We start from the raw sequence: 25,420 nt of genomic DNA, 5'->3' as shown, positions 1-25,420 counted from the left end.
CTCCCCAGTGTGCATTCTTCTATCTCCTCCCTCCCCAGTGTGCATTCTTCTATCACCTCCCTCCCCCAGTGTGCATTCTTCTATCACCTCCCTCCCCAGAGTGCATTCTTCTATCACCTCCCTCCCCCAGTGTGCATTCTTCTATCACCTCCCTCCCCCAGTGTGCATTCTTCTATCACCTCCCTCCCCAGTGTGCATTCTTCTATCACCTCCCCCCCAGTGTGCATTCTTCTATCACCTCCCCCCCCAGTGTGCATTCTTCTATCACCTCCCCCCCCAGTGTGCATTCTTCTATCACCTCCCCCCCAGTGTGCATTCTTCTATCACCTCCCCCCCTCAGTGTGCATTCTTCTATCACCTCCCCCCTCATGGTGCATTCTTCTATCACCTCCCTCCCCAGTGTGCATTCTTCTATCACCTCCCTCCCCCAGTGTACATTCTTCTATCACCTCCCTCCCCCAGTGTGCATTCTTCTATCACCTCCCCCCTCAGTGTGCATTCTTCTATCACCTCCCTCCCCCAGTGTACATTCTTCTATCAACTCCCTCCCCCAGTGTGCATTCTTCTATCACCACTCCCCCCAGTGTACATTCTTCTATCACCTCCCTCCCCAGTGTGCATTCTTCTATCACCTCCCTCCCCTAGCGTGCATTCTTCTATCACCTCCCTCCCCTAGTGTGCATTCTTCTATCACCTCCCTCCCCTAGTGTGCATTCTTCTATCACCTCCCTCCCCTAGTGTGCAGTCTTCTATCACCTCCCTCCCCTAGTGTGCATTCTTCTATCACCTCCCTCCCCCAGTGTGCATTCTTCTGTCACCCCCCTCCCCCAGTGTGCATTCTTCTATCACCCCCCTCCCCAGTGTGCATTCTTCTATCACCTCCCCCCCCAGTGTGCATTCTTCTATCACCTCCCCCCCCAGTGTACATTCTTCTATCACCTCCCTCCCCCAGTGTGCATTCTTCTGTCACCTCCCTCCCCCAGTGTGCATTCTTCTGTCACCTCCCTCCCCAGTGTGCATTCTTCTATCACCTCCCCCCCCAGTGTGCATTCTTCTATCACCTCCCTCCCCCAGTGTGCATTCTTCTATCACCTCCCTCCCCAGTGTGCATTCTTCTATCACCTCCCTCCCCCAGTGTGCATTCTTCTATCACCTCCCTCCCCCAGTGTGCATTCTTCTATCACCTCCCTCCCCATTGTGCATTCTTCTATCATCTCCCCCCCAGTGTGCATTCTTCTATCACCTCCCCCCCCAGTGTGCATTCTTCTATCACCTCCCCCCCTCAGTGTGCATTCTTCTATCACCTCCCTCCCCAGTGTGCATTCTTCTATCACCTCCCTCCCCAGTGTGCATTCTTCTATCACCTCCCCCCCTCAGTGTGCATTCTTCTATCACCTCCCCCCTCATGGTGCATTCTTCTATCACCTCCCCCCCAGTGTGCATTCTTCTATCACCTCCCTCCCCAGTGTGCATTCTTCTATCACCTCCCTCCCCCAGTGTGCATTCTTCTATCACCACCCTCCCCAGTGTGCATTCTTCTATCTCCTCCCTCCCCAGTGTGCATTCTTCTATCACCTCCCTCCCTCAGTGTGCATTCTTCTATCACCTCCCTCCCCCAGTGTGCATTCTTCTATCTCCTCCCTCCCCAGTGTGCATTCTTCTATCACCTCCCCCCCCAGTGTGCATTCTTCTATCACCTCCCCCCCAGTGTGCATTCTTCTATCACCTCCCCCCTCAGTGTGCATTCTTCTATCACCTCCCCCCTCATGGTGCATTCTTCTATCACCTCCCTCCCCCAGTGTGCATTCTTCTATCACCTCCCTCCCCCAGTGTGCATTCTTCTATCACCTCCCTCCCCAGTGTGCATTCTTCTCTCACCTCCCCCCCAGTGTGCATTCTTCTATCACCTCTCTCCCCCAGTGTGCATTCTTCTATCACCTCCCTCCCCAGTGTGCATTCTTCTATCACCTCCACCCCTAAGTGTGCATTCTTCTATCACCTCCCTCCCCAGTGTGCATTCTTCTATCACCTCCCTCCCCAGTGTGCATTCTTCTATCACCTCCCTCCCCCAGTGTGCATTCTTCTATCACCTCCCTCCCCAGTGTGCATTCTTCTATCACCTCCCTCCCCCAGTGTGCATTCTTCTATCACCTCCCTCCCCCAGTGTGCATTCTTCTATCACCTCCCTCCCCAGTGTGCATTCTTCTATCACCTCCCCCCCAGTGTGCATTCTTCTATCACCTCCCCCCCAGTGTGCATTCTTCTATCACCTCCCCCCCCAGTGTGCATTCTTCTATCACCTCCCCCCCAGTGTGCATTCTTCTATCATCTCCCCCCCTCAGTGTGCATTCTTCTATCACCTCCCCCCTCATGGTGCATTCTTCTATCACCTCCCTCCCCAGTGTGCATTCTTCTATCACCTCCCCCCTCATGGTGCATTCTTCTATCACCTCCCTCCCCAGTGTGCATTCTTCTATCACCTCCCTCCCCCAGTGTGCATTCTCCTATCACCTCCCTCCCCAGTGTGCATTCTTCTATCACCTCCCTCCCCCAGTGTGCATTCTTCTATCACCTCCCTCCCCCAGTGTGCATTCTTCTATCACCTCCCTCCCCCAGTGTGCATTCTTCTATCACCTCCCCCCTCAGTGTGCATTCTTCTATCACCTCCCTCCCCCAGTGTACATTCTTCTATCACCTCCCTCCCCCAGTGTGCATTCTTCTATCACCACTCCCCCCAGTGTGCATTCTTCTATCACCTCCCTCTCCAGTGTGCATTCTTCTATCACCTCCCTCCCCTAGCGTGCATTCTTCTATCACCTCCCTCCCCTAGTGTGCATTCTTCTATCACCTCCCTCCCCTAGTGTGCATTCTTCTATCACCTCCCTCCCCTAGTGTGCAGTCTTCTATCACCTCCCTCCCCTAGTGTGCATTCTTCTATCACCTCCCTCCCCTAGTGTGCATTCTTCTGTCACCACCCTCCCCCAGTGTGCATTCTTCTGTCACCCCCCTCCCCAGTGTGCATTCTTCTATCACCTCCCCCCCAGTGTGCATTCTTCTATCACCTTTCCCCCAGTGTACATTCTTCTATCACCTCCCCCCCCAGTGTGCATTATTCTATCACCTCCCCCCTCATGGTGCATTCTTCTATCACCTCCCTCCCCCAGTGTGCATTCTTCTGTCACCTCCCTCCCCCAGTGTGCATTCTTCTGTCACCTCCCTCCCCCAGTGTGCATTCTTCTATCACCTCCCTCCCCAGTGTGCATTCTTCTATCACCTCCCCCCCCAGTGTGCATTCTTCTATCACCTCCCTCCCCCAGTGTGCATTCTTCTATCACCTCCCTCCCCAGTGTGCATTCTTCTATCACCTCCCTCCCCCAGTGTGCATTCTTCTATCACCTCCCTCCCCCAGTGTGCATTCTTCTATCACCTCCCTCCCCAGTGTGCATTCTTCTATCATCTCCCCCCCCAGTGTGCATTCTTCTATCACCTCCCCCCCAGTGTGCATTCTTCTATCACCTCCCCCCCTCAGTGTGCATTCTTCTATCACCTCCCTCCCCAGTGTGCATTCTTCTATCACCTCCCTCCCCCAGTGTGCATTCTTCTATCACCTCCCCCCCTCAGTGTGCATTCTTCTATCACCTTCCCCCTCATGGTGCATTCTTCTATCACCTCCCCCCCAGTGTGCATTCTTCTATCACCTCCCTCCCCAGTGTGCATTCTTCTATCACCTCCCTCCCCCAGTGTGCATTCTTCTATCACCTCCCCCCCTCAGTGTGCATTCTTCTATCACCTCCCTCCCCAGTGTGCATTCTTCTATCACCTCCCTCCCCCAGTGTGCATTCTTCTATCACCTCCCTCCCCCCCTGTGTGCATTCTTCTATCACCTCCCTCCCCAGTGTGCATTCTTCTATCACCTCCCCCCCCAGTGTGCATTCTTCTTTCACCTCCCCCCCCAGTGTGCATTCTTCTATCACCTCCCCCCCCAGTGTGCATTCTTCTATGACCTACCCCCCTCAGTGTGCATTCTTCTATCACCTCCATCCCCCAGTGTGCATTCTTTTATCACCTCCCCCCCAGTGTGCGTTCCACTATCACCTCCCCCCCTCATGGTGCATTCTTCTATCACCTCCCTCCCCCAGTGTGCATTCTTCTATCACCTCCCCCCCCAGTGTGCGTTCCTCTATCACCTCCGCCCTCAGTGTGCATTCTTCTATCACCTCCCTCCCCAGTGTGCATTCTTCTATCACCTCCCCCCAAGTGTGCGTTCCTCTATCACCTCCCCCCCTCATGGTGCATTCTTCTATCACCTCCCCCCCTCAATGTACATTCTTCTATCACCTCCCCCCCTCAGTGTACATTCTTCTATCACCTCCCCTCCAGTGTGCATTCTTCTATCACCTCCCCCCTCATGGTGCATTCTTCTATCACCTCCCTCCCCAGTGTGCATTCTTCTATCACCTCCCCCCCCAGTGTGTATTCTTCTATCACCTCCCCCCCAGTGTGCATTCTTCTATCACCTTCCTCCCCCAGTGTGCATTCTTCTATCACCTCCCCCCTCAGTGTACATTCTCCTATCACCTACCCCCCAGTGTACATTCTTCTATCACCTCCCCCCTCAGTGTGCATTCTTCTATCACCTCCCTCCCCAGTGTGCATTCTTCTATCACCTCTCTCCCCCAGTGTGCATTCTTCTATCACCTCCCCCCCAGTGTGCACTCTTCTATCACCTCCCTCCCCAGTGTGCATTCTTCTATCACCTCCCTCCCTAGTGTGCATTCTTCTATCACCTCCCCCACTCAGTGTGCATTCTTCTATCACCTCCTCCCCCAGTGTGCATTCTTCTATCTCCTCCCTCCCCTAGTGTGCATTCTTCTGTCACCACCCTCCCCCAGTGTGCATTCTTCTGTCACCCCCCTCCCCAGTGTGCATTCTTCTATCACCTCCCCCCCAGTGTGCATTCTTCTATCACCTCCCCCCCAGTGTACATTCTTCTATCACCTCCCCCCCAGTGTGCATTATTCTATCACCTCCCCCCTCATGGTGCATTCTTCTATCACCTCCCTCCCCCAGTGTGCATTCTTCTGTCACCTCCCTCCCCCAGTGTGCATTCTTCTGTCACCTCCCTCCCCCAGTGTGCATTCTTCTATCACCTCCCTCCCCAGTGTGCATTCTTCTATCACCTCCCCCCCCAGTGTGCATTCTTCTATCACCTCCCTCCCCCAGTGTGCATTCTTCTATCACCTCCCTCCCCAGTGTGCATTCTTCTATCACCTCCCTCCCCCAGTGTGCATTCTTCTATCACCTCCCTCCCCCAGTGTGCATTCTTCTATCACCTCCCTCCCCAGTGTGCATTCTTCTATCATCTCCCCCCCAGTGTGCATTCTTCTATCACCTCCCCCCCCCCAGTGTGCATTCTTCTATCACCTCCCCCCCTCAGTGTGCATTCTTCTATCACCTCCCTCCCCAGTGTGCATTCTTCTATCACCTCCCTCCCCCAGTGTGCATTCTTCTATCACCTCCCCCCCTCAGTGTGCATTCTTCTATCACCTCCCCCCTCATGGTGCATTCTTCTATCACCTCCCCCCCCAGTGTGCATTCTTCTATCACCTCCCTCCCCAGTGTGCATTCTTCTATCACCTCCCTCCCCCAGTGTGCATTCTTCTATCACCTCCCCCCCTCAGTGTGCATTCTTCTATCACCTCCCTTCCCAGTGTGCATTCTTCTATCACCTCCCTCCCCCAGTGTGCATTCTTCTATCACCTCCCTCCCCCCCTGTGTGCATTCTTCTATCACCTCCCTCCCCAGTGTGCATTCTTCTATCACCTCCCCCCCAGTGTGCATTCTTCTTTCACCTCCCCCCCAGTGTGCATTCTTCCATCACCTCCCCCCCCAGTGTGCATTCTTCTATGACCTACCCCCCTCAGTGTGCATTCTTCTATCACCTCCATCCCCCAGTGTGCATTCTTTTATCACCTCCCCCCCAGTGTGCGTTCCACTATCACCTCCCCCCCTCATGGTGCATTCTTCTATCACCTCCCTCCCCCAGTGTGCATTCTTCTATCACCTCCCCCCCCAGTGTGCGTTCCTCTATCACCTCCGCCCTCAGTGTGCATTCTTCTATCACCTCCCTCCCCAGTGTGCATTCTTCTATCACCTCCCCCCAAGTGTGCGTTCCTCTATCACCTCCCCCCCTCATGGTGCATTCTTCTATCACCTCCCCCCCTCAATGTACATTCTTCTATCACCTCCCCCCTCATGGTGCATTCTTCTATCACCTCCCTCCCCAGTGTGCATTCTTCTATCACCTCCCCCCTCATGGTGCATTCTTCTATCACCTCCCTCCCCAGTGTGCATTCTTCTATCACCTCCCTCCCCCAGTGTGCATTCTTCTATCACCTCCCTCCCCAGTGTGCATTCTTCTATCACCTCCCTCCCCCAGTGTGCATTCTTCTATCACCTCCCTCCCCCAGTGTGCATTCTTCTATCACCTCCCTCCCCCAGTGTGCATTCTTCTATCACCTCCCCCCTCAGTGTGCATTCTTCTATCACCTCCCTCCCCCAGTGTACATTCTTCTATCACCTCCCTCCCCCAGTGTGCATTCTTCTATCACCACTCCCCCCAGTGTGCATTCTTCTATCACCTCCCTCCCCAGTGTGCATTCTTCTATCACCTCCCTCCCCTAGCGTGCATTCTTCTATCACCTCCCTCCCCTAGTGTGCATTCTTCTATCACCTCCCTCCCCTAGTGTGCATTCTTCTATCACCACCCTCCCCTAGTGTGCAGTCTTCTATCACCTCCCTCCCCTAGTGTGCATTCTTCTATCACCTCCCTCCCCTAGTGTGCATTCTTCTGTCACCACCCTCCCCCAGTGTGCATTCTTCTGTCACCCCCCTCCCCAGTGTGCATTCTTCTATCACCTCCCCCCCAGTGTACATTCTTCTATCACCTCCCCCCAGTGTACATTCTTCTATCACCTCCCCCCCCAGTGTGCATTATTCTATCACCTCCCCCCTCATGGTGCATTCTTCTATCACCTCCCTCCCCCAGTGTGCATTCTTCTGTCACCTCCCTCCCCCCGTGTGCATTCTTCTGTCACCTCCCTCCCCCAGTGTGCATTCTTCTATCACCTCCCTCCCCAGTGTGCATTCTTCTATCACCTCCCCCCCCAGTGTGCATTCTTCTATCACCTCCCTCCCCCAGTGTGCATTCTTCTATCACCTCCCTCCCCAGTGTGCATTCTTCTATCACCTCCCTCCCCCAGTGTGCATTCTTCTATCACCTCCCTCCCCCAGTGTGCATTCTTCTATCACCTCCCTCCCCAGTGTGCATTCTTCTATCATCTCCCCCCCCAGTGTGCATTCTTCTATCACCTCCCCCCCCCAGTGTGCATTCTTCTATCACCTCCCCCCCTCAGTGTGCATTCTTCTATCACCTCCCTCCCCAGTGTGCATTCTTCTATCACCTCCCTCCCCCAGTGTGCATTCTTCTATCACCTCCCCCCCTCAGTGTGCATTCTTCTATCACCTCCCCCCTCATGGTGCATTCTTCTATCACCTCCCCCCCCAGTGTGCATTCTTCTATCACCTCCCTCCCCAGTGTGCATTCTTCTATCACCTCCCTCCCCCAGTGTGCATTCTTCTATCACCTCCCCCCCTCAGTGTGCATTCTTCTATCACCTCCCTCCCCAGTGTGCATTCTTCTATCACCTCCCTCCCCCAGTGTGCATTCTTCTATCACCTCCCTCCCCCCCTGTGTGCATTCTTCTATCACCTCCCTCCCCAGTGTGCATTCTTCTATCACCTCCCCCCCAGTGTGCATTCTTCTTTCACCTCCCCCCCAGTGTGCATTCTTCTATCACCTCCCCCCCCAGTGTGCATTCTTCTATGACCTACCCCCCTCAGTGTGCATTCTTCTATCACCTCCATCCCCCAGTGTGCATTCTTTTATCACCTCCCCCCCAGTGTGCGTTCCACTATCACCTCCCCCCCTCATGGTGCATTCTTCTATCACCTCCCTCCCAGTGTGCATTCTTCTATCACCTCCCCCCCCAGTGTGCGTTCCTCTATCACCTCCGCCCTCAGTGTGCATTCTTCTATCACCTCCCTCCCCAGTGTGCATTCTTCTATCACCTCCCCCCAAGTGTGCGTTCCTCTATCACCTCCCCCCCTCATGGTGCATTCTTCTATCACCTCCCCCCCTCAATGTACATTCTTCTATCACCTCCCCCCCTCAGTGTACATTCTTCTATCACCTCCCCTCCAGTGTGCATTCTTCTATCACCTCCCCCCTCATGGTGCATTCTTCTATCACCTCCCTCCCCAGTGTGCATTCTTCTATCACCTCCCCCCCCAGTGTGTATTCTTCTATCACCTCCCCCCCAGTGTGCATTCTTCTATCACCTTCCTCCCCCAGTGTGCATTCTTCTATCACCTCCCCCCTCAGTGTACATTCTCCTATCACCTACCCCCCAGTGTACATTCTTCTATCACCTCCCCCCTCAGTGTGCATTCTTCTATCACCTCCCTCCCCAGTGTGCATTCTTCTATCACCTCTCTCCCCCAGTGTGCATTCTTCTATCACCTCCCCCCAGTGTGCACTCTTCTATCACCTCCCTCCCCAGTGTGCATTCTTCTATCACCTCCCTCCCCAGTGTGCATTCTTCTATCACCTCCCCCACTCAGTGTGCATTCTTCTATCACCTCCTCCCCCAGTGTGCATTCTTCTATCTCCTCCCTCCCCTAGTGTGCATTCTTCTGTCACCACCCTCCCCCAGTGTGCATTCTTCTGTCACCCCCCTCCCCAGTGTGCATTCTTCTATCACCTCCCCCCCAGTGTGCATTCTTCTATCACCTCCCCCCCAGTGTACATTCTTCTATCACCTCCCCCCCCAGTGTGCATTATTCTATCACCTCCCCCCTCATGGTGAATTCTTCTATCACCTCCCTCCCCCAGTGTGCATTCTTCTGTCACCTCCCTCCCCCAGTGTGCATTCTTCTGTCACCTCCCTCCCCCAGTGTGCATTCTTCTATCACCTCCCTCCCCAGTGTGCATTCTTCTATCACCTCCCCCCCCAGTGTGCATTCTTCTATCACCTCCCTCCCCCAGTGTGCATTCTTCTATCACCTCCCTCCCCAGTGTGCATTCTTCTATCACCTCCCTCCCCCAGTGTGCATTCTTCTATCACCTCCCTCCCCCAGTGTGCATTCTTCTATCACCTCCCTCCCCAGTGTGCATTCTTCTATCATCTCCCCCCCCAGTGTGCATTCTTCTATCACCTCCCCCCCAGTGTGCATTCTTCTATCACCTCCCCCCCTCAGTGTGCATTCTTCTATCACCTCCCTCCCCAGTGTGCATTCTTCTATCACCTCCCTCCCCCAGTGTGCATTCTTCTATCACCTCCCCCCCTCAGTGTGCATTCTTCTATCACCTCCCCCCTCATGGTGCATTCTTCTATCACCTCCCCCCCCAGTGTGCATTCTTCTATCACCTCCCTCCCCACTGTGCATTCTTCTATCACCTCCCTCCCCCAGTGTGCATTCTTCTATCACCTCCCCCCCTCAGTGTGCATTCTTCTATCACCTCCCTCCCCAGTGTGCATTCTTCTATCACCTCCCTCCCCCAGTGTGCATTCTTCTATCACCTCCCTCCCCCCCTGTGTGCATTCTTCTATCACCTCCCTCCCCAGTGTGCATTCTTCTATCACCTCCCCCCCCAGTGTGCATTCTTCTTTCACCTCCCCCCCCAGTGTGCATTCTTCTATCACCTCCCCCCCCAGTGTGCATTCTTCTATGACCTACCCCCCTCAGTGTGCATTCTTCTATCACCTCCATCCCCCAGTGTGCATTCTTTTATCACCTCCCCCCCAGTGTGCGTTCCACTATCACCTCCCCCCCTCATGGTGCATTCTTCTATCACCTCCCTCCCCCAGTGTGCATTCTTCTATCACCTCCCCCCCCAGTGTGCGTTCCTCTATCACCTCCGCCCTCAGTGTGCATTCTTCTATCACCTCCCTCCCCAGTGTGCATTCTTCTATCACCTCCCCCCAAGTGTGCGTTCCTCTATCACCTCCCCCCCTCATGGTGCATTCTTCTATCACCTCCCCCCCTCAATGTACATTCTTCTATCACCTCCCCCCCTCAGTGTACATTCTTCTATCACCTCCCCTCCAGTGTGCATTCTTCTATCACCTCCCCCCTCATGGTGCATTCTTCTATCACCTCCCTCCCCAGTGTGCATTCTTCTATCACCTCCCCCCCAGTGTGTATTCTTCTATCACCTCCCCCCCAGTGTGCATTTTTCTATCACCTTCCTCCCCCTCAGTGTACATTCTCCTATCACCTACCCCCCAGTGTACATTCTTCTATCACCTCCCCCCTCAGTGTGCATTCTTCTATCACCTCCCTCCCCAGTGTGCATTCTTCTATCACCTCTCTCCCCCAGTGTGCATTCTTCTATCACCTCCCCCCCAGTGTGCACTCTTCTATCACCTCCCTCCCCAGTGTGCATTCTTCTATCACCTCCCTCCCCAGTGTGCATTCTTCTATCACCTCCCCCACTCAGTGTGCATTCTTCTATCACCTCCTCCCCCAGTGTGCATTCTTCTATCTCCTCCCTCCCCAGTGTGCATTCTTCTATCACCTCCCTCCCCCAGTGTGCATTCTTCTATCACCTCCCTCCCCCAGTGTGCATTCTTCTATCACCTCACTCCCCAGTGTGCATTCTTCTATCACCTCCCTCCCCACTGTGCATTCTTCTATCACCTCCCTCCCCCAGTGTGCATTCTTCTATCTCCTCCCTCCCCAGTGTGCATTCTTCTATCACCTCCCTCCCCCAGTGTGCATTCTTCTATCACCTCCCTCCCCCAGTGTGCATTCTTCTATCACCTCCCTCCCCCATTGTGCATTCTTCTATCACCTCCCCCCCTCAGTGTGCATTCTTCTATAACCTCCCTCCCCAGTGTGCATTCTTCTATCACCTCCCCCCCAGTGTGCATTCTTCTATCACCTCCCTCCCCAGTGTGCATTCTTCTATCACCTCCCTCCCCAGTGTGCATTCTTCTATCACCTCACTCCCCTAGTGTGCATTCTTCTATCACCTCCCCCCCAATGTACATTCTTCTATCACCTCCCTCCCCAGTGTGCATTCTTCTATCACCTTCCTCCCCCAGTGAGCATTCTTCTATCACCTCCCTCCCCAGTGTGCATTCTTCTATCACCTCCCTCCCCCAGTGTGCATTCTTCTATCACCTCCCTCCCCAGTGTGCATTCTTCTATCACCTCCCTCCCCCAGTGTGCATTCTTCTATCACCTCCCTCCCCCAGTGTGCATTCTTCTATCACCTCCCTCTCCCAGTGTGCATTCTTCTATCACCTCCCTCCCCAGTGTGCATTCTTCTATCACCTCCCCCCCCAGTGTGCATTCTTCTATCACCTCCCTCCCCAGTGTGCATTCTTCTATCACCTCCCTCCCCCAGTGTGCATTCTTTTATCACCTCCCCCCCAGTGTGCGTTCCTCTATCACCTCCCCCCCTCATGGTGCATTCTTCTATCACCTCCCTCCCCCAGTGTGCATTCTTCTATCACCTCCCCCCCAGTGTGCGTTCCTCTATCACCTCCCCCCTCAGTGTGCATTCTTCTATCACCTCCCTCCCCAGTGTGCGTTCCTCTATCACCTCCCCCCCTCATGGTGCATTCTTCTATCACCTCCCTCCCCCCCTCTGTGTACATTCTTCTATCACCTCCCCCCCTCATTGTACATTCTTCTATCACCTCCCCCCCAGTGTGCATTCTTCTATCACCTCCCCCCTCATGGTGCATTCTTCTATCACCTCCCTCCCCAGTGTGCATTCTTCTATCACCTCCCCCCCAGTGTGTATTCTTCTATCACCTCCCCCCCAGTGTGCATTCTTCTATCACCTTCCTCCCCCAGTGTGCATTCTTCTTTCACCTCCCCCCTCAGTGTACATTCTTCTATCACCTCCCTCCCCCAGTGTGCATTCTTCTATCACCTCCCTCCCCAGTGTGCATTCTTCTATCACCTCCCCCCAGTGTGCATTCTCCTATCACCTACCACCCAGTGTACATTCTTCTATCACCTCCCCCCTCAGTGTGCATTCTTCTATCACCTCCCTCCCCAGTGTGCATTCTTCTATCACCTCTCTCCCCCAGTGTGCATTCTTCTATCACCTCCCTCCCCAGTGTGCATTCTTCTATCACCTCCCCCCCAGTGTGCATTCTCCTATCACCTCCCCCCCAGTGTACATTCTTCTATCACCTCCCCCCTCAGTGTGCATTCTTCTATCACCTCACTCCCCAGTGTGCATTCTTCTATCACCACCCTCCCCAGTGTGCATTCTTCTATCTCCTCCCTCCCCAGTGTGCATTCTTCTATCACCTCCCTCCCCCAGTGTGCATTCTTCTATCACCTCCCTCCCCAGTGTGCATTCTTCTATCACCTCCCTCCCCCAGTGTGCATTCTTCTATCACCTCCCTCCCCCAGTGTGCATTCTTCTATCACCTCCCTCCCCAGTGTGCATTCTTCTATCACCTCCCCCCCAGTGTGCATTCTTCTATCACCTCCCCCCCAGTGTGCATTCTTCTATCACCTCCCCCCCCAGTGTGCATTCTTCTATCACCTCCCCCCCAGTGTGCATTCTTCTATCACCTCCCCCCCTCAGTGTGCATTCTTCTATCACCTCCCCCCTCATGGTGCATTCTTCTATCACCTCCCTCCCCAGTGTGCATTCTTCTATCACCTCCCTCCCCCAGTGTACATTCTTCTATCACCTCCCTCCCCCAGTGTGCATTCTTCTATCACCTCCCCCCTCAGTGTGCATTCTTCTATCACCTCCCTCCCCCAGTGTACATTCTTCTATCACCTCCCTCCCCCAGTGTGCATTCTTCTATCACCACTCCCCCCAGTGTACATTCTTCTATCACCTCCCTCCCCAGTGTGCATTCTTCTATCACCTCCCTCCCCTAGCGTGCATTCTTCTATCACCTCCCTCCCCTAGTGTGCATTCTTCTATCACCTCCCTCCCCTAGTGTGCATTCTTCTATCACCTCCCTCCCCTAGTGTGCAGTCTTCTATCACCTCCCTCCCCTAGTGTGCATTCTTCTATCACCTCCCTCCCCCAGTGTGCATTCTTCTGTCACCACCCTCCCCCAGTGTGCATTCTTCTATCACCCCCCTCCCCAGTGTGCATTCTTCTATCACCTCCCCCCCAGTGTGCATTCTTCTATCACCTCCCCCCCCAGTGTACATTCTTCTATCACCTCCCCCCCCAGTGTGCATTATTCTATCACCTCCCCCCTCAAGGTGCATTCTTCTATCACCTCCCTCCCCCAGTGTGCATTCTTCTGTCACCTCCCTCCCCCAGTGTGCATTCTTCTGTCACCTCCCTCCCCCAGTGTGCATTCTTCTATCACCTCCCTCCCCAGTGTGCATTCTTCTATCACCTCCCCCCCCAGTGTGCATTCTTCTATCACCTCCCTCCCCCAGTGTGCATTCTTCTATCACCTCTCTCCCCAGTGTGCATTCTTCTATCACCTCCCTCCCCCAGTGTGCATTCTTCTATCACCTCCCTCCCCCAGTGTGCATTCTTCTATCACCTCCCTCCCCATTGTGCATTCTTCTATCATCTCCCCCCCCAGTGTGCATTCTTCTATCACCTCCCCCCCCAGTGTGCATTCTTCTATCACCTCCCCCCCTCAGTGTGCATTCTTCTATCACCTCCCTCCCCAGTGTGCATTCTTCTATCACCTCCCTCCCCCAGTGTGCATTCTTCTATCACCTCCCCCCCTCAGTGTGCATTCTTCTATCACCTCCCCCCTCATGGTGCATTCTTCTATCACCTCCCCCCCAGTGTGCATTCTTCTATCACCTCCCTCCCCAGTGTGCATTCTTCTATCACCTCCCTCCCCCAGTGTGCATTCTTCTATCACCTCCCCCCCTCAGTGTGCATTCTTCTATCACCTCCCTCCCCCCCTGTGTGCATTCTTCTATCACCTCCCTCCCCAGTGTGCATTCTTCTATCACCTCCCTCCCCAATGTGCATTCTTCTGTCACCTCCCCCCCCAGTGTGCATTCTTCTATCACCTCCCCCCTCATGGTGCATTCTTCTATCACCTCCCTCCCCCAGTGTACATTCTTCTTACACCTCCCTCCCCCAGTGTGCATTCTTCTATCACCTCCCTCCCCCAGTGTGCATTCTTCTATCACCTCCCTCCCCCAGTGTACATTCTTCTATCATCTCCCCCCCCAGTGTGCATTCTTCTATCACCTCCCCCCCCAGTGTGCATTCTTCTATCACCTCCCCCCCTCAGTGTGCATTCTTCTATCACCTCCCTCCCCAGTGTGCATTCTTCTATCACCTCCCTCCCCCAGTGTGCATTCTTCTATCACCTCCCCCCCTCAGTGTGCATTCTTCTATCACCTCCCCCCTCATGGTGCATTCTTCTATCACCTCCCCCGCAGTGTGCATTCTTCTATCACCTCCCTCCCCAGTGTGCATTCTTCTATCACCTCCCTCCCCCAGTGTGCATTCTTCTATCACCTCCCCCCCTCAGTGTGCATTCTTCTATCACCTCCCTCCCCCCCTGTGTGCATTCTTCTATCACCTCCCTCCCCAGTGTGCATTCTTCTATCACCTCCCTCCCCAATGTGCATTCTTCTGTCACCTCCCCCCCCAGTGTGCATTCTTCTATCACCTCCCCCCTCATGGTGCATTCTTCTATCACCTCCCTCCCCCAGTGTACATTCTTCTTACACCTCCCTCCCCCAGTGTGCATTCTTCTATCACCTCCCTCCCCCAGTGTGCATTCTTCTATCACCTCCCTCCCCCAGTGTACATTCTTCTATCACCTCCCTCCCCCAGTGTGCATTCTTCTATCACCTCCCTCCCCCAGTGTGCATTCTTCTATCACCTCCCTCCCCCAGTGTGCATTCTTCTGTCACCTCCCTCCCCCAGTGTGCATTCTTCTATCTCCTCCCCCCTCAGTGTACATTCTTCTATCACCTCCCCCCTCAGTGTACATTCTTCTATCACCTCCCCCCTCAGTGTGCATTCTTCTATCACCTCCCTCCCCCAGTGTGCATTCTTCTATCACCTCCCCCCTCAGTGTGCATTCTTCTATCACCTCCCCCCTCAGTGTACATTCTTCTATCACCTCCCCCCCAGTGTGCATTCTTCTATCACCTCCCCCCTCATGGTGCATTCTTCTATCACCTCCCCCCTCATGGTGCATTCTTCTATCACCTCCCTCCCCCAGTGTGCATTCTTCTATCACCTCCCTCCCCAGTGTGCATTCTTCTATCACCTCCCCCCCCAGTGTACATTCTTCTATCACCTCCCCCCTCATGGTGCATTCTTCTATCACCTCCCCCCTCATGGTGCATTCTTCTATCATATCCCTCCCCCAGTGTGCATTCTTCTGTCACCTCCCTCCCCAGTGTGCATTCTTCTATCACCTCCCCCCCAGTGTACATTCTTCTATCACCTCCCCCCTCATGGTGCATTCTTCTATCACCTCTCCCCTCTTGGTGCATTCTTCTATCACCTCCCCCCTCATGTCTCTCTGACTCCTCGTGATTTGTACCTACAATCATTATGCTTTCTTTCTCCCCACTCTGACTGAGAAGCAGACGGGAAGCCGGCGGACGCAATGCCGACCTCCTGCTTCCCGGCTCTCTTAATCCCGGCAAGGGTTAAATGACAGGCGTCAAAATCCCGACGCCTGTCATTTTACCTACGCTGGGAGACTGGCGCCCGGCATCCCGATGGAAGGGAGGGGGGGTTAGGTATAGGACTCCCGGGGGGGGGGATTTAGGGTTAGGCACCCCCCTGGGAGGTTAAGGTTAGGCTAGGGGAAGGGGGGTTAAGGTTAGGCTAGGGGGAGGGAGGGTTAGGCTCCCCCAGGGGGAGGTTAGGGTTAGACACCCCCCCGGGGGACTTAGGTTTAGGCGGCGGGGAAGGGGCAAGTTAGGTCTAGGCACTTAGCGGGGGGATTAGGGTTAGGCACAGGGGGGGGAAGGTTAGGGGTAGGCACCATAACGGAGGGTTAGGGTTAGGGGGGGGGATTTATATTAGCAAATACTTATGATCAGGCTTTCCTCCTGTGTCGGGCGGCCGCTGTCGGGATTTGAACCGCCGGCCAGGCGGCCAGCGATAAATTATACTGATTCCCACTGACTGTGTCCCTTTACTTTTTATTATATCTATACCATACCTTCTTCTGTAATTAGCCCTAATTATATACCTTTCTCTGGGTAATGTCTAAATCCCTTTCCTGGAGAGGACCCTGACGTCATCAGCCAGTGTCCAGCATCATTCCCAGTGTCCAGCGTCATTCCCAGTGTCCAGCGTCATTCCCAGTGTCCAGCATCATTCCCAGTGTCCAGCATCATTCCCAGTGTCCAGCGTCTTTCCCAGTGTCCAGCGTCATTCCCAGTGTCCAGCGTCATTCCCAGTGTCCAATGTCATCCGTCAGTGTCCAGCGTCATTCCTAGTGTCCAGCGTCATTCCCAGTGTCCAATGTCATCCGCCAGTGTCCAGCGTCATTCCCAGTGTCCAATGTCATCCGCCAGTGTCCAGCGTCATTCCCAGTGTCCAATGTCATTCCCAGTGTCATTCCCAGTATCCAATGTCATTCCCAGTGTCCAGCATCATTCCCAGTGTCCAATGTCATCCGCCAGTGTCCAGCATCATTCCCAGTGTCCAGCATCATTCCCAGTATCCAATGTCATTCCCAGTGTCATTCCCAGTGTTCAATGTCATTCCCAGTGTCCAGCGTCATTCCCAGTGTCCAGTGTCATTCCCAGTGTCCAATGTCATTCCCAGTGTCCAGCATCATTCCCAGTGTCCAATGTCATCCGCCAGTGTCCAGCATCATTCCCAGTGTCCAGCGTCATTCCCAGTGTCCAATGTCATCCGCCAGTGTCCAGCATCATTCCCAGTGTCCAATGTCATTCCCAGTGTCATTCCCTGTGTCCAATGTCATTCCCAGTGTCCAGCATCATTCCCAGTGTCCAATGTCATCCGCCAGTGTCCAGCATCATTCCCAGTGTCCAGCATCATTCCCAGTATCCAATGTCATTCCCAGTGTCATTCCCAGTGTTCAATGTCATTCCCAGTGTCCAGCGTCATTCCCAGTGTACAGCGTCATTCTCAGTGTCCAGTGTCATTCCCAGTGTCCAATGTCATTCCCAGTGTCCAGCTTCATTCCCAGTGTCCAGCATCATTCCCAGTGTCCAATGTCATCCGCCAGTGTCCAGCGTCATTCCCAGTGTCCAGCGTCATTCCCAGTGTCCAATGTCATCCGCCAATGTCCGGCGTCATTCCCAGTGTCCAGCGTCATTCCCAGTGTCCAATGTCATCCGCCAGTGTCCAGCATCATTCCCAGTGTCATTCCCAGTGTCCAGCGTCATTCCCAGTGTCCAGCATCATTCCCAGTGTCCAATGTCATCCGCCAGTGTCCAGCGTCATTCCCAGTGTCCAGCGTCATTCCCAGTGTCCAGCGTCATTCCCAGTGTCCAATGTCATTCCCAGTGTCCAATGTCATTCCCAGTGTGCAGTGTCATTCCCAGTGTCCAATGTCATTCCCAGTGTGCAGCGCCATTCCCAGTGTGCAGCGTCATTCCCTACCATCCAAGTGGGCATAGAGGGGGAATATAACCTTGTGGCGAGTGTAGCGAGCCCGCAAGGGGACAACTTACTTGATTAGCTGGCCTTAATGGGCATGAATGGCACTTCTGCCCTCATTACTATGGGGGTATTACTACTGTATATGGGCACTATTACAGAGGCATTACTACTGTATATGGGCACTACTACAGAGGCATTACTATGGGGTATTACTACTGTATATGGGCACTACTACAGGGGCATTACTATGGGGTATTACTACTGTATATGGGTACTACTACAGGGGCATTACTACTGTATATGGGCACTACTACAGAGGCATTACTATGGGGTATTACTACTGTATATGGGCATTACTATGGGGGTAATACTACTGTATATGGGCACTACTACAGGGGCATTACTATAGGGGTATTACTACTGTATATGGGCACTACTACAGAGGCATTACTATGGGGTATTACTACTGTATATGGGCACTACTACAGGGGCATTATTATAGGGGTATTACTACTGTGTATGGGCACTACTACAGGGGCATTACTATGCGGTATTACTACTGTATATGGGTACTACTACAGGGGCATTACTATAGGGGTATTACTACTGTATATGGGCACTACTACAGGGGCATTACTATGGGGGTATTACTACTGTATATGGGCACTACTACAGGGGCATTACTATGGGGTATTACTACTGTATATGGGTACTACTACAGGGGCATTACTATGGGGTAGTACTACTGTATATGGGCACTACTACAGGGGCATTACTATGGGGTATTACTACTGTATATGGGTACTACTACAGGGGCATTACTATGGGGTATTACTACTGTATATGGGCACTACTACAGGGGCATTACTATGGGGGTATTACTATTGTATATGGGCACTACTACAGGGGCATTACTATGGGGTATTACTACTGTATATGGGTACTACTACAGGGACATTACTATGGGGTATTACTACTGTATATGGGCACTACTACAGGGGAATTACTATAGGGGTATTACTACTGTATATGGGCACTACTACAGGGGCATTACTATGGGGTATTACTACTGTATATGAGTACTACTACAGGGGCATTACTATGGGGTATTACTACTGTATATGGGCACTACTACAGGGGCATTACTATGGTGTATTACTACTGTATATGGGCACTACTACAGGGGCATTACTATGGGGGTATTACTATTGTATATGGGCAGTACTACAGGGGCATTACTATGGGGTATTACTACTGTATATGGGTACTACTACAGGGGCATTACTATGGGGTATTACTACTGTATATGGGCACTACTACAGGGGCATTACTATGGGGTATTACTACTGTATATGGGCACTACTACAGGGGCATTACTATGTAGTATTACTACTGTATATGAGTACTACTACAGGGGCATTACTATGGGGTATTACTACTGTATATGGGCACTACTACAGGGGCATTACTATGGTGTATTACTACTGTATATGGGCACTACTACAGGGGCATTACTATGGGGGTATTACTATTGTATATGGGCACTACTACAGGGGTATTACTATGGGGTATTACTACTGTATATGGGTACTACTACAGGGGCATTACTATGGGTGTATTACTACTGTATATGGGCACTACTACAGGGGCATTACTATGGTGTATTACTACTGTATATGGGCACTACTACAGGGGCATTACTATGGGGGTATTACTACTGTATATGGGCACTACTACAGGGGCATTACTATGGGGGTATTACTACTGTATATGGGCACAACTACAGAGGCATTACTATGGGGTATTACTACTGTATATGGGCACTACTACAGGTGCATTACTATGGGGGTATTACTACTGTATATGGGCACTACTACAGGGGCATTACTATGGGGGTATTACTACTGTATATGGGCACTACTACAGAGGCATTACTATGGGGTATTACTACTGTATATGGGCACTACTACAGGTGCATTACTATGGGGGTATTACTACTGTATATGGGCACTACTACAGGGGCATTACTATGGGGGTATTACTACTGTATATGGGCACTACTACAGAGGCATTACTATGTGGTATTACTACTGTATATGGGCACTACTACAAGGGCATTACTATGGGGGTATTACTACTGTATATGGGCACTACTACAGGGGCATTACTATGGGAGCACTACTACAAGGGCATTACTATGGGGTATTACTACTGTATATGGGCACTACTACTGGGGCATTACTATGTACAGTACGTATATATGTATATATGTGTAGGGGGCACCAGTCAAAATTTTGCCTAGGGCACCAAAATGGCTAGGGCCGGCTCTGGGTATACCGCCAATCAATATACCAGTGCGAGAACCCCAAAGATAAGTATCCGGGAATAGTAGGAGTTTTGGGATTAGTGTTAGGCACCAGGGGCAGGGTTAGGTTTATGGGATTAGTGTTAGGCACCAGGGGCAGGGTTAGGTTTATGGGATTAGTGTTAGGCACCAGGGGCAGGGTTAGGTTTATGGGATTAGTGTTAGGCACCAGGGGCAGGGTTAGGTTTATGGGATTAGTGTTAGGCACCAGGGGCAGGGTTAGGTTTATGGGATTAGTGTTAGGCACCAGGGGCAGGGTTAGGTTTATGGGATTAGTGTTAGGCACCAGGGGCAGGGTTAGGTTTATGGGATTAGTGTTAGGCACCAGGGGCAGGGTTAGGTTTATGGGATTAGTGTTAGGCACCAGGGGCAGGGTTAGGTTTATGGGATTAGTGTTAGGCACCAGGGGCAGGGTTAGGTTTATGGGATTAGTTTTAGGCACCAGGGGCAGGGTTAGGTTTATGGGATTAGTGTTAGGCACCAGGGGCAGGGTTAGGTTTATGGGATTAGTGTTAGGCACCAGGGGCAGGGTTAGGTTTATGGGATTAGTGTTAGGCACCAGGGGCAGGGTTAGGTTTATGGGATTAGTTTTAGGCACCAGGGGCAGGGTTAGGTTTATGGGATTAGTGTTAGGCACCAGGGGCAGGGTTAGGTTTATGGGGTTGGGTTTAGGCACTAGGGCAGGGTTAGGTTTACAGTGTGGGGAGAGGTAGGATATGGTACTTACATTATATTGTCGGGATTCTAACTGTCAAGATGCCGCTGTCGGTACTCTGACCGTCGCCATCCCGACCACCGGGATCCCATACCCAACCCTAGATAAATGGCGTTGGACCCCTGCACAATTACAGCTTCTTATTCACAATGACAATATCTGGTGCCTGTGCCAGCTTTACTGCCCTATTCATGCCTCAAACCTTGTTGGGCAAGGCCAATTGCGAGTGGGTCATATGTAAGTGACCCCCTCTGTGGATTCCAAGTGTCACATTTTTTGCCCAAGGCTAGTTAACCCTTACACAACTACAGTTACTTATTCAACTATAGAAAATCTGGTCCCTGTGCCCACTTTACCAACCTATTTCATGCCCAAAAGCTTTGTGGGCCAAGCAAAGTACATTTGAAATCAGTGTAATAGATACTATATTTTGTTTATACAATGTAAGATTAGTGATTGTATTTGATAAAAATGTTTTAATATAACATGTTCTGAATAAGCAGCTGGAGCTGGAGTAAGAAGCTGGAGCTGGAGTAAGAAGCTGGAGCTGGAGTAAGAAGCTGGAGCTGGAGTAAGAAGCTGGAGCTGGAGTAAGAGGCTGGAGCTGGAGTAAGAGGCTGGAGCTGGAGTAAGAGGCTGGAGCTGGAGTAAGAGGCTGGAGCTGGAGTAAGAGGCTGGAGCTGGAGTAAGAGGCTGGAGCTGGAGTAAGCGGCTGGAGCTGGAGTAAGCGGCTGGAGCTGGAGTAAGCGGCTGGAGCTGGAATAAGCAGCTGGAGCTGGAATAAGAAGCTGACGTCAGCCTGGCTATGGTCTGCACAGTAACTGTTCCCAGTAGCCATGGGGTGTTCCCCTCTTACCACACGTCTCCTCTATACTGCACACTGTCTAACTCCAGAGGGTCCAGCAGGCACCTGGGGGGTATGTGACCCTCCCTAATCCCATCAGCTCTATCTCTCCTGATACATGAGCTCAGGACGCTATAAAGAGATGGAACAGACAGTAACGTCACATATCACCATGTACCCAGCACTGCAAGCCAGACCCCAGCTATGGCTGCTCACAGCGACACTCCTCTTATACACAGGTAAGCACAGCCATTACACTACACCTATACCACTCTTATACACAGGTAAGCACAGCCATTACACTACACCTCTACCACTCTTATACACAGGTAACCACAACCCATTACACTACACCTATACCACTCTTATACACAGGTGAGCACAGCCATTACACTACACCTATACCACTCTTATACACAGGTGAGCACAGCCATTACACTACACCAATACCACTCTTATACACAGGTAAGCACAGCCTACACCCTCTTATATACAGGTAAGCACAGCCATTACACTACACCTCTACCACTCTTATACACAGGTGAGCACAGCCATTACACTACACCTATACCACTCTTATACACAGGTGTGCACAGCCATTACACTACACCTATACCACTCTTATACACAGGTGAGCACAGCCATTACACTACACCTATACCACTCTTATACACAGGTAAGCACAGCCATTACACTACACCTATACCACTCTTATACACAGGTAAGCACAGCCATTACACTACACCTATACCACTCTTATACACAGGTAAGCACAGCCATTACACTACACCTATACCACTCTTATACACAGGTAAGCACAGCCATTACACTACACCTATACCACTCTTATACACAGGTGAGCACAGCCATTACACTACACCTATACCACTCTTATACACAGGAGAGCACAGCCATTACACTACACCTATACCACTCTTATACACAGGTAAGCACAGCCTACACCCTCTTATATACTGGTAAGCACAGCCATTACACTACACCTCTACCACTCTTATACACAGGTAACCACAGCCATTACACTACACCTATACCACTCTTATACACAGGTGAACACAGCCATTACACTACACCTATACCACTCTTATACACAGGTGAGCACAGCCATTACACTACACCTATACCACTCTTATACACAGGTAAGCACAGTCTACACCCTCTTATATACAGGTAAGCACAGCCATTACACTACACCTCTACCACTCTTATACACAGGTAACCACAGCCATTACACTACACCTATACCACTCTTATACACAGGTGAGCACAGCCATTACACTACACCTATATCACTCTTATACACAGGTAACCACAGCCATTACACTACACCTACACCACTCTTATACACAGGTGTGCACAGCCATTACACTACACCTATACCACTCTTATACACAGGTGTGCACAGCCATTACACTACACCTATACCACTCTTATACACAGGTGTGCACAGCCGTTACACTACACCTATACCACTCTTATACACAGGTGAGCACAGCCGTTACACTACACCTATACCACTCTTATACACAGGTGAGCACAGCCATTACACTACACCTATACCACTCTTATACACAGGTGTGCACAGCCATTACACTACACCTATACCACTCTTATACACAGGTGAGCACAGCCATTACACTACACCTATACCACTCTTATACACAGGTAAGCACAGCCATTACACTACACCTATACCACTCTTATACACTGGTGTGCACAGCCATTACACTACACCTATACCACTCTTATACACAGGTGAGCACAGCCATTACACTACACCTATACCACTCTTATACACAGGTGAGCACAGCCATTACACTACACCTATACCACTCATACACAGGTGTGCACAGCCATTACACTACACCTATACCACTCTTATACACAGGTGAGCACAGCCATTACACTACACCTATACCACTCTTATACACAGGTGTGCACAGCCATTACACTACACCTCTACAACTCTTATACACAGGTGAGCACAGCCATTACACTACACCTATACCACTCTTATACACAGGTGAGCACATCCATTACACTACACCTATACCACTCTTATACACAGGTGAGCACATCCATTACACTACACCTATACCACTCTTATACACAGGTGAGCACAGCCATTACACTACACCTATACCACTCTTATACACAGGTGAGCACAGCCATTACACTACACCTATACCACTCTTATACACAGGTGAGCATAGCCATTACACTACACCTATACCACTCTTATACACAGGTGAGCACAGCCATTACACTACACCTACACCACTCTTATACACAGGTGTGCACAGCCATTACACTACACCTATACCACTCTTATACACAGGTGTGCACAGCCATTACACTACATCTATTCCACTCTTATACACAGGAGAGCACAGCCATTACACTACACCTATACCACTCTTATACACAGGTGTGCACAGCCATTACACTACACCTATACCACTCTTATACATAGGTGTGCACAGCCATTACACTACACCTATACCACTCTTATACACAGGTGACCACAGCCATTACACTACACCTATGCCACTCTTATACACAGGTGAGCACAGCCATTACACTACACCTATACCACTCTTATACACAGGTAAGCACAGCCATTACACTACACCTATACCACTCTTATACACAGGTGTGCACAGCCATTACACTACACCTATACCACTCTTATACACAGGTGAGCACAGCCATTACACTACACCTATACCACTCTTATACACAGGTGAGCACAGCCATTACACTACACCTATACCACTCTTATACACAGGTGAGCACAGCCATTACACTACACCTATACCACTCTTATACACAGGTGAGCACAGCCATTACACTACACCTATACCACTCTTATACACAGGTGAGCACAGCCATTACACTACACCTATACCACTCTTATACACAGGTGTGCACAGCCATTACACTACACCTATACCACTCTTACACACAGGTGAGCACAGCCATTACACTACACCTATACCACTCTTATACACAGGTGTGCACAGCCATTACACTACACCTATACCACTCTTATACACAGGTGAGCACAGCCATTACACTACACCTATACCACTCTTATACACAGGTGTGCACAGCCATTACACTACACCTATACCACTCTTATACACAGGTGTGCACATCCATTACACTACACCTATACCACTCTTATACACAGGTGAGCACAGCCATTACACTACACCTATACCACTCATACACAGGTGTGCACAGCCATTACACTACACCTATACCACTCTTATACACAGGTGAGCACAGCCATTACACTACACCTATACCACTCTTATACACTGGTGTGCACAGCCATTACACTACACCTATACCACTCTTATACACAGGTGAGCACAGCCATTACACTACACCTATACCACTCTTATACACAGGTGAGCACAGCCATTACACTACACCTATACCACTCTATACACAGGTGTGCACAGCCATTACACTACACCTATACCACTCTTATACACAGGTGAGCACAGCCATTACACTACACCTATACCACTCTTATACACAGGTGTGCACAGCCATTACACTACACCTATACCACTCTTATACACAGGTGAGCACAGCCATTACACTACACCTATACCACTCTTATACACAGGTGAGCACAGCCATTACACTACACCTATACCACTCTTATACACAGGTGAGCACAGCCATTACACTACACCTATACCACTCTTATACACAGGTGAGCACAGCCATTACACTACACCTATACCACTCTTATACACAGGTGAGCACAGCCATTACACTACACCTATACCACTCTTATACACAGGTGTGCACAGCCATTAC

At 51.3% G+C, this 25,420-nt stretch overlaps 1 protein-coding gene across 1 annotated transcript in view; it reads left to right on the top strand.

Moving 5' to 3' along the window:
- The first annotated feature begins 21,671 nt into the window (after nt 1-21,671).
- LOC148431216 (immunoglobulin superfamily member 2-like) overlaps nt 21,672-25,420 on the top strand; it is a 155,749-nt gene continuing 152,000 nt past the window's right edge. Inside the window, exon 1 of the mRNA XM_088466212.1 lies at nt 21,672-21,804. Within this exon, the coding sequence (XP_088322338.1) occupies nt 21,684-21,804 (121 nt within the window). The 5' untranslated portion in view covers nt 21,672-21,683. The remainder of the gene's footprint in view (nt 21,805-25,420) is intronic.

The sequence above is a fragment of the Taudactylus pleione genome, unplaced genomic scaffold, assembly GCF_031769625.1.
Source record: "Taudactylus pleione unplaced genomic scaffold, aTauple2 ptg002653l, whole genome shotgun sequence".
Classification (NCBI taxonomy): Eukaryota; Metazoa; Chordata; class Amphibia; order Anura; family Myobatrachidae; genus Taudactylus; species Taudactylus pleione.
Note: the sequence above shows the minus strand (reverse complement) of the source record. Positions and strands in the feature narration are given on the sequence as shown.